We start from the raw sequence: 10,530 nt of genomic DNA, 5'->3' as shown, positions 1-10,530 counted from the left end.
GGGGGGGGGGGGCAGTTACACAAAAGAAAACACTAGTTACTTTAGTCACACTGCTGAACCACCAATAAGCAGCTATAATACTCATTTGAACATGGAAAAAAATTAAGAAATCCTCATTTGCCAAATTAAATGTGTGAAAGCCATAGAGATGCAATTTAACTGAAAAATCATGCTTCTAAAAACGTACTTGCAAAAAAGAAGACCTGAAACCTTCAAACTCCAGCAGCTGCTCAGTTTCAATAAAATTAGCAACATCTCCTTCTAGATTAGCCCCTCTTCTCCACATTCGTGTTCCTATATTAAACAAAATAATATTAACTTAGAAAATAAATTTGCGTCTGATTCCAAAAATCAATGTCACATGCTTAATGCAATAATATTAACTTAGAAAACAAATTTTGCTGGAGGTAAAATCAATGTCACATGCTTTGGGGGATAACAGATTATGTACCCAAGCGTCTTGTGCATCTCCTTGAAATTAATGCTATGGTAGCTGGTGAATCTTTGAGTTTAAGATGTCCAATCTGGAAGCTTAGGTCCTGGTCAAGGAAAAAGTATTTCTACTTCCTAGAAAAGCACACGTGTTTGGCATTTATGAATTGCATATCCTTAGGGAGGGAGGAAAGGGCAGAGGAAAGAGAGGGAGACTGGGAGTAGGGAAAGAACTTCAGGATATTTCCTTGCAACAGAGGAACGATGAATCCATCAAGCTGCACCAACAGAAAAATGAAAGACATATTAGACAAGCTACATACCAGGGTCAAATACACCTGATCTTTAGAAATCTCATTGACAATCAACAGAAATATTTAATTTCTTAACATGAAAAGGAACTTATTGTTCAGAAGAAATGTAACTATATACTAAGAAGATCTTCAACAAACCTTATTTTCAATAAGTTCCTCCAACAGATTTTTATTCCAAACAAATCGTGGATCAGCCTGAAATTAAGCCAAAAATCAAGATATTCAAGAAGAAACAACTTTACACAAATACGATAAACTAATGAAAAACATTATGATGTCGGCGCATAAAGGTGATAGGAACATAGTTGTTGACGGGGTGATGCCAAAAAAATGTATAAGCCTATCTGGTATATATCATCGATCAGGAAAGCGTTTGTAGTGAAGCAAAACACCAGGCAGAGTAGTTATATGATATTTCAACATTTTGTCCCACTCACATCTACATTAATTTGAGAGGTGAAACTAATCCAGCATGATATGGCAAATAAATGCGGTAGACTGGGCAAATAATGGGAACCCAATTCAGCTTTTGGCATAGCTGTAGGCTAGCATCATGTCAGATCATATGCAAAAAGACGTCTTCAGTTGGTAATGTGACCGCAATAAGTAACACGTCTTCATGAGACCAGGCTTGGTCAGAGGATAGAGTATTTTTGGCCAAAAGATTTTGACTATCCTCTCAATCACGGAAGACAACTTGATCTGTAGGTGGAACTCAAAAGATTTTACTCCAACAGAAATTAAAAGTGGATCTCTTTGCTTACGAGTAATTGTTTATGGCACAGCCTAAAACTCTTAGAGCTATCACATCCAGAAATTTAAGAGGCTCATAAGAGTAAGAGATATAACAGGATGAAAATAAATTGGCGATGACATTAACATCATCAAGTATATCTTAAGCAGTTCTCAATCACTGACTTCAATCAACATGTGCTAACCAACGGTGACGAAAAGGTAGATACGATAGCCTGATTGCAATATTTATTCTCCCATAGAACTCACTGAGCCTTAACTGTTATCACTCCTTCGTCTCCCAGTGGTTAACAGTAGTAGCAGTAGCTACTTGTTGTTGTCATTTCTTACTAGTAGTTATTTGCAGTTTTTATTCTAGTAGTAGTTATTTCTCTGTAGTAGTTTGCAGTGTCTTATTCCAGTAATGTTAGGAAGTCATGTCCTAGTTTCTAGGGATCGTTATCTTATAAGTTTGTCTCAGAAATCTAAGCAGAAAATTATAAAGTTTTTGAGTACTTCAAACTGAAGAGATTGCACGTTCTCTCTTAACGAACAAGCACCATAGGTCGAAAAAAGAAACCTCTTCCATATTCCTAATTCACTTTACATAAGCTTTGATTTTACCCTGCAACATCCCATAACTAGATCCATAACAGGGGACATTGCAGGACAAAATCAGAGTGTATGCAGAGTAAATAAGGAATCTGTATAGATTTTTCTTGTTGGACCTCTGGTGTTAGTTCGTTAAGAGAGAACCTGCAATCTCTTGAGTTTGATGTTCTCAAAAACTTATAAGTTCAGCTTAAATTTCATGAGACAAAGATAGTTTAAATACAACACTTATAAAATAGCTACCTCTAGAAACTAGGACATGACTTCCTAACATTAGTAGAATAAAAAACTGCAAACTATTACAGAGAAATAATTAGTGCTAGAATGAAAACTGCAAGTAACAACTAGGAAGAAATAACTACAGCAAGTAACTACTACTACTACTGTTAACCACTGGGGGACTAGGGAATGATAACAGTAACCTTTAGCAACCTCCAAATATCAACCGAAACCAATTGAGATTAGATAAGAAAGCTACAGTGAATCACAGTAGCCTTTTTTCTTAAAACAACCTCCAAACGAACTTGAATTTAATGTTTTGTATTTCATACACACACAAATGAAGGGAAAAAGGATTCCCAAGTGCTTCATTCAATGTTTCTGATACAGTAAAAGATATCAGGTGAGGTGTACATGCAAGCGGTGTCAGTTGACGAATAGGTCACTGAGGTCTACTTTCCTTCTTTCTCCTTTCTATCTTCCGTGGGTTTGATACTCAATTTAATGCACTAAGCAAGTTATCCTATCAGTGTGAACCCTTCATAAGTAGGTCTAGAAAAATTGCAGTCACCAGAATATGTCTTCACATGCCAGTTGGAAGCAATAGTATATAACATTCTACAAACATAATGTTATGAAATAGTTCAAAGATAGTTAGTAGACAGACCTGTTTCCAAACTGGTTTACTCATCCACCCTTTTGCCAAATTGCATCTTCTCTGCAAGCTGATAAACATATTAGATTTCTTGAAACTAAAAGAATTGGCAAATGTGCAAAGTCAAGAAAATGACTGAACAAAAAATAGGTGTAATAGCACAGCTTGCACTTACTTCACTGTTATATCTGTTTCATAGGAATAATACAAGCCTGGAGTTGATTCCACTATTGTCAACAAATTCATGAAGTAAACTTCATCTCTTTTCTGCCAGCACAAGAAAATAAAAGAGAAAAGGGCAAAGAGCTTCATCTCTTTTGTTCCAGCTCAAGAAAAGTAAAAGAGAAAAGGGAAAAGTGTAAAAGACAAACGTTATTCAAATGGAAGTATATTAAGTTTGGCTATGATGATACGAGAACCATACTTCTTGACGTGTAAGATGCCTTGATGCCTCGTTGCAGGAAAGAAACTTCATGGACATCACACGGAAAATAGGAAAACCAAGATAGTTCCCCACTTCTTTCCGCGATGTTATTAATAATATATGCGATCCTACAAAAGAAGAAATCAACAGAATGTAATAAATCTTGACAGCAATTGAGTTAAATAATGATAATATCCTTTTTCTATTCCTAATCATTCCCACAATTGAAAACGTAAGTCTAATTAAGTTGACATTTAAGGAAGACCTAAACAGTTAGATTAACAACCTTGCTTTTATGAATGCAGTTATAAATATGGATTTGATGAAAGATTTACAAATGTCAATTCCTCACATTGTTGTAAAATCTTGTGCATGCTTAACCAAACATATGATAAATGGTTTGACAGCAAAGGGGAAGTACTAAAGTCTCAGATTAGGTCAAGCAAAACAACAGCCAATCAAAGAAATTAAAGCACAAAAAGCAGTGGATGGGCAGAAGCTTCATATCAACGCAGACATGAAATGATAGGGCAAAATAAAGGAGAAATGTAGCCTAGGAGATGAACCTGAACTAGTATAAGCACGAAACATGGAATCCTTTAAGAGTTGTAAATTGATTTGATCTTTCACAATAAGTTGTTTCACCAACTATATACACTTGATAGAATAACTATATATTTATGACCATATTTGTGAATATTTTGAACTTCAATGTGCAACTGTTTTGGAGAAGATAATTTTACAGAAAAGGAAGTAGCTAAGGACTTCTAGTACTTCCATTTTGTATCTATATGTGCCATGAATCCAAATAGACTTATCCGAAAAATCAAACTTAATATATAAAGGAAACACAAGTGATGCTATTAGATACTATGTGTAGATTACGTTCATTTTGTATCTATATGTGCCATGAATCCAAATAGACTTATCAGAGAAATCAAACTTCATTTATAAGGGAAACACAAGTGATGCTTATGAGATATACTATGTGTAGATTTTTCATAGGTTGCTCCATCAGAAGTAGGGGTGGCAAAACCCACCCAACACATTTAAGTTTGGGCAAGTTATTGGACCTGCCCATTTATTAGTCAACCCATTAAAATTGGGTTGATATGTAACCCAAATTGACTTGAGAGAAATCTTGTCAAACTATTTTTAATTTTTTTTAAAAAAATTGATATGTCATATATAGCAATAATAAATATAATTATTTTTTTAAGTACCAAAATAATGTAAAAGAACAAATAAAACAAATAAAATTTAGTAAAAATTGGGTTGGGTTGGGTCTTGACCCGTTCTATAACCCATTACCCAACCCATTTTGATCCAAATCGTTTTGATGCAAGCAAATATGGGTTGGATTGGGTCTTGGCCCATTATGTACCCCCCACCCCCCACCCCCCAAATTTGACCCAACCCACCCAATTGTCACCCTAATCAGAAGAAGATGAGTTATGCAAAGTTATTAAGGATATTTAGATGCTGACATGCATTTAGAACTGTTTGGTAAAGCAAAAATTCAAACCATCTACAAGTTTACACTATCATCCCATCCATCAGCTACTTTCAGCTTGTTAAGTTGTCCCAAATTGGTTGAGGAATCGATTGTTTATCTCCTTAAATAGTTTTGAACAATCTCCATCTCATGAGGTAGATTTTAGGGTTGAGTTAATTCTCATGTCCATTTTTAAATATGGTATCAGAGTGTCTCCTTGTATGGTCTTTGGACAATTTTCACATGAGTTAACTTTTGACGTTTAGTTAGGCCAAAGATGCATTTCTTAACACAACTTATTCATCATCAGAATTGCACTGGTTTAGCCACGCTGATGATGCAACTAAAATCACTAACAAAAAGAATGGCAAAGTTTGGACTACAAAGCTCAACACATAATTTCAGACTGAATGCTTTGATTTTTACCTACTGAGCCTGTTTGGATGCACTTATAGCTTATGGCTTATAAGCAAAAGTCATAAGTTAGGAATCCTAACTTAAGACTTTTAACCTATTTTTTGCTTGAAACAAGTGTTTAAAAACACTTTCTAATCTTAGCCAAACAGTAAGTCGAAAAGTCTTTGTCAAAGAATCAAAGTCAAAGAAAATAACGTTCAACTCTCCAAGTAACAAAGTCATACATTTGAGTAAGTACCTGCCAAAAACCTAACTGTTCAATGGTTATGTGTATAAGCTATTGACTACAAAGTGTTTGACAACAAAGGAGAGTACCATGATTTCGGTATATAGGTCAAACAAAAAAAGACCAATGGAACGAATTAAAGCCCAAAAAGAGCCAGGAACAATAACGGGGAGAAGTTTCATATAAGTGCAGACAAAACGCATTTAAGAGGAAAATAAAGGAAACTAAAACCCAGGAGATAAACCTGAAGTAGAATAAGCATGATATGCTAAATCCTTTGCAAATTGTGATTTGGCTTCATCTTGCGCTATGAGGTTTTACCAACTTTACCACTTATTATTAGTTCGATATTTTATACCATTTATGAATACTTTAACCTTAGTTTAATCAAAATACACTATTCCTTTGTGAGGATAAATTTTAAACGAACAGAAAATAGCGAAGGACTTTTGTGTTCATCTACCTTATTTTTATAGGAAGTATTAATCAGTATCTGTCTGATGAATATAAATAGATGAATTAGCAAAAGAAAATTAATTTAGAAAAGGAAATGCTATTAATTGTTGATGTTATACGATACCATGTGACGATTTTTGCAACTGCACTAGAAGGACAAATAAAATTGGGTTATTTGAAGTTCTAAGGGATAGTTAACTACTGATATGTAAAGTAGCAAATCTCATTAGCCCAAGCACATTAATTTTCACCTCCATTGAAGTATCTACTGAACTCTTCCTAGGTGAGCTTAGCAAAGATATTTGGTATCAAGTCCAGATAAAGGAAGAGAGATATAGTGGGTTCATATAACAATCCTAACCATTTGGAATTGAGATGTAGTTGATTGAAAGTAAAATATCTACTGCCTTATTTACCCTTAAAAGTTACAGTTGAATTTGTAAGTGTGGTTCAAGGGCACATGGATTGAATTGACCTGATAATGGAAATATAATGAAATAGATTGCAACTATCGAATGGTAAACAATTAATAGATCAACAATAAATGTAACAAAGTATGAAATGCTGAATATGGGTCCTGCGTCGCTGCTCTGAAGGAGATTTCAGAACCCTAAAAAAATGCAAGCTAATTGGCCTTGAATGCAGAGAGCTTTTGCTGTCATAATTGTAGAATAGTGAGTATGTGATGGTTACAACAATGGTAAAGAGGACTATTTATACTTAAACCCTAGGGTTAATTGTTTCCTTAAATCTCACCCTCATTTGAACTCCTGATTGTGTAGTAATATCCAACTCACGACGTCCAGCGGGGATCTCGGCATCCCACATAATGGCTGAATTGCTTAAAAGATCTTGGTCCTGACAGTTTCTTGTACCCGGTATCGTGTCTCCGGAGTTAGACAGACTTACACCGGCCTTGGATGTTCTTATACCGAACGCATATACTAATTCAAGTCCGATCTACCATGTGTCCATCCCTGATTTATCCCAGGTTTTATATTATACATGCCTCTAGCTATTTTACACTCCATCAAATTTGGAAGTAATTGAAAGATTGAATATTTGCAACTGTAAAACTGTTAACTAAAGCAAAACACCAAAAATTCACACTATCCACAATTTACAAGCCAAGTCATTTCTATCAAGTATCAACTAACTTCAACTAAAAACCAAATAAAAACTAAAAACTCACTCATAGCATTCAAATAACTGGAATTCCATTGATTCACTAACAAGCAAGTATAGGATAAAGATTAATTTTCAGTTTATTACCTGCCAACAACCTAATTGTTCCAGCAACTCCATAAATAGTAGACACTTTGGAAGGTTTTCCAAAGCTCATATCACCTGAATAAAAACGTATGAGCAAAAGAGCACTCTTAGATTCACACCTCAAATGCCTTACATAGGTCAAATTAAATCATCTAATTCTGGAAACAAGCAAAGTTCTAAAACATTCAGAAACTAAACAAAAACAGAATTTCTAAAATTAAGCTGCAATTCACCATTGAGTTTCTCGATGTTCCCATCGTAACGGCTAACGGAGAAGCCTTCGGTGGATGATTCCGGTGATCGGAAAACGAATTTGTCGGCGAACTCCTGTAATTCCAATTGGCTATATAGCTTGAAATGGTCAATTGAATTTGGTTCAATTTCCATTTGCTTGTAAAAAAATTGGAAAAGGGCTTTTTGGCATAAATTGATGAGTCTTCGAAAAAGATAAATGAAAATGAAAGAGGGTTATGAAAACGCTATAATTGATTTGTTCAATGATTGATCTCAAGGCTGGATTGTCTGGAATCTACGTGGAAATGGTTAAATAAGACATAATTGTTACTACTTTACTAAGAAAAAATATTTTTGTTGGCATTAATATGTACATTTTATTTATTATAAAGTTTTGGCCAAAAAATAAAGACTTTGTATAAGGTAAGGACTTTTACAAAAAAAGTATATATTCTTTCATGTTGAATAATTAATGTCTTTTGATGTGAAGGATTAACTTATTTTGAGATTATTATTTTTGAATTTGATTTATTATTTTATTTTATTTGGAAGGTAGATGAGATGGAATATTTGAGATTAAATTTATAATTTATATGGTTGAAGATGTATTTATTTAGTAAATTAGGAGATTAAATTTATATTTTATTTGGTTGAAACATTAAAGATATGAGTTTATATATTTAGTCAAACAGATATAAATTTTTATTTTTATTAGTTTGTGTGAATACATCAAAATATTCAATTTATGTTAAATTTAAGACTATTTTCACCAAATTTTATTTTTCAAATAATTAATGAGAAATCATGGGGATTCCTAAATCATGTTGTTTTACATTATTTCCAAAATATACAAACAATCATGACTAATTCTAAATAGGATGAAATATATTTCTAATAATATTATTATTTATGAAATTTACATATTAAAAGTTTATAGCAAAATAGAAGGGAGTGTCATTTATCATATTACAATAAATAGTTTTTGTATGGTTTGATATATAAGTTTCTTATATGAACTATACAATTTTTTGGAGGCTGGATGCATTAATTAAACGTGTTAATGTTATATTTCTGTTTGTGCACAACTTAATAAATTTCACATAGTTTATAACTCTCCATCGATATAGATTTGTATGTACAGATTATAAGAAGAAATTATTCAATACTTTTTATTTTGATTGAGATATAATGATTGTTAGATAATATAGTAATTCATGTTCTTGATATATATATATAATTATATATATACTGGCCTAGAGTTTTATTTCTTTTATACATTTAGTTATGAATTTATTAAAAATTTTATTAACTTTTTCTTTAATTTCCAGTTTGTGAACTATGAATTATATCTTTGAGATTTAGAATTAAATAATTTTGTTACTTGTCATAACATTTAAAAAGGATAGACTTTATGCATATTTTCTTGCCTGTAACACTGAAATAATATTTTAAAAAATAATTTTATTATAGATATATAATAATATATTACTATAATAATTTTTTTTCCAAAAGTCAAATCAACAATGTAGCTATCAAGAGACTTAATTTTATATGCTAGTTAGCTGGTAAAGTAACCCTTTTAGAGTTTATAAAACATTAATTTCTATAAGTAAACAATTCCATTCAAAGAATATTTTTAAAAAACAACTTAGATAAAGTAATGTTCCCTAGTGGGCAAGCATTAACATAAGACTAAGTACATTTAAGGCTTAAATAAAATCTACAAATGTCTATAAGTAGCAAAGAAAATAAAATCAAATTAGGATAGGATAACAGGAATTATTATACGATTAATAAATTATTATGATAATACAATTTTAACTACATATTAACTAATGACAATGATAATGGGTTGTGATGCAGTGGTAATGAGAAGTTTTGAATTCGACTCTCGGATCATGTTGGGAATGTCACCTTCAAATGAGCTACGTGATTCGAATTCAATCAGAGCTTCAATATGAGCTTAGGACATCAAAATAAAAAAGAAAAACTAATGATAATGACGATCTACGACATCATAAAACTCTTAATTTACATTTACATGATAATAATTGGTTTCTAAAATAGAAAATTAATTATGACCAATTGTGCTCTATCTTTTACTGTCAAAGACTCACAACTGTTTGTATCAACTAGATTAACCATAAAAAATAAAGAATATCAAAATGCAAATATTATAAATTTTGCCCTTAATAAATATTATCTTAATAAAAAATATATTTCAGAATAAGTGTCAACACAGAAATTTAAGATAAAATTAGTATGTTTTCAAACTATACATCTATACTTCATCTTCTTAATAATCTTTCATTTTCAAAAGACATTATTATTAACCCAAAATACATTTTAATATCAAAATAATATTATTAATTTGCGTGAATTAGCAGTGAAAGTGAACATATTTCTTGATGTAACATATTGACCAATAATTTTTTCATTAAATAAAAATATGTTTAGTAAATTATATATTTTATTTATTATTTTTAAATGAACGTGATTTTTGTTAAGGCGACACTCGAAAAGACGAAAGGAAGAGAAGAGTAGACCAAGTTGGATGTGGCATAATTGCTTTGGTTATAGTGTCCATATCAGAGACAGAGTGTTGGGTTCTAACAATATTCAATAATAATTGCAGTTTAATTAGTTTAAGTCTATTTGATTATCATGGCTAATCAGACCAAAATAAAGAGAATGGGTAGAGTACACAAAAAGAAAAGGTCACTTTATAACTTATTATGAAGTTTTATCTTTAGCAAAACACAAACCATCAGGTATAATTATTATTACTATTAAAAAGAGGTGTCAAATGGATAGATTAAATTAAATTTGTTTGAGTCAATATGAGTTGAGCTAATAAATGAGTGAGTCACTAACCTATTCAAAATGAATTGGACAAATTATATTTTCATATGTTAATTTTGTAGTCTTTATGAAAGATGGAAATAAATCAATACTATCTAGCAGTCGAGTTGAAAAGTTTAAGGATAATAAGGGAGACTCCTTATATATATATATATATATATATATATATATATATATATA

At 31.7% G+C, this 10,530-nt stretch overlaps 1 protein-coding gene across 2 annotated transcripts in view; it reads right to left on the bottom strand.

Moving 5' to 3' along the window:
* The window catches only part of LOC107002691 (phosphoinositide phosphatase SAC8), a 12,361-nt gene extending 4,581 nt beyond the window's left edge, over positions 1-7,780 (bottom strand). For both annotated transcript variants that reach the window (XM_015200830.2, XM_015200831.2), the window contains exons 1-9: positions 7,488-7,780; positions 7,255-7,329; positions 3,389-3,516; positions 3,140-3,231; positions 2,977-3,034; positions 885-941; positions 677-710; positions 452-532; positions 188-294 (exon numbers count right to left, since the gene is read on the bottom strand). In XM_015200830.2, the coding sequence (XP_015056316.1) occupies positions 188-294; positions 452-532; positions 677-710; positions 885-941; positions 2,977-3,034; positions 3,140-3,231; positions 3,389-3,516; positions 7,255-7,329; positions 7,488-7,641 (786 nt within the window). In that variant the 5' untranslated portion in view covers positions 7,642-7,780. The remainder of the gene's footprint in view (positions 1-187; positions 295-451; positions 533-676; positions 711-884; positions 942-2,976; positions 3,035-3,139; positions 3,232-3,388; positions 3,517-7,254; positions 7,330-7,487) is intronic.
* Between the last annotated feature and the right edge of the window lie 2,750 nt (positions 7,781-10,530).

Source organism: Solanum pennellii, chromosome 10 (assembly GCF_001406875.1).
Source record: "Solanum pennellii chromosome 10, SPENNV200".
NCBI lineage: Eukaryota > Viridiplantae > Streptophyta > Magnoliopsida > Solanales > Solanaceae > Solanum > Solanum pennellii.
The sequence above is the reverse complement of the archived record's forward strand: the minus strand, read 5'-3'. Positions and strand labels throughout refer to the sequence as shown.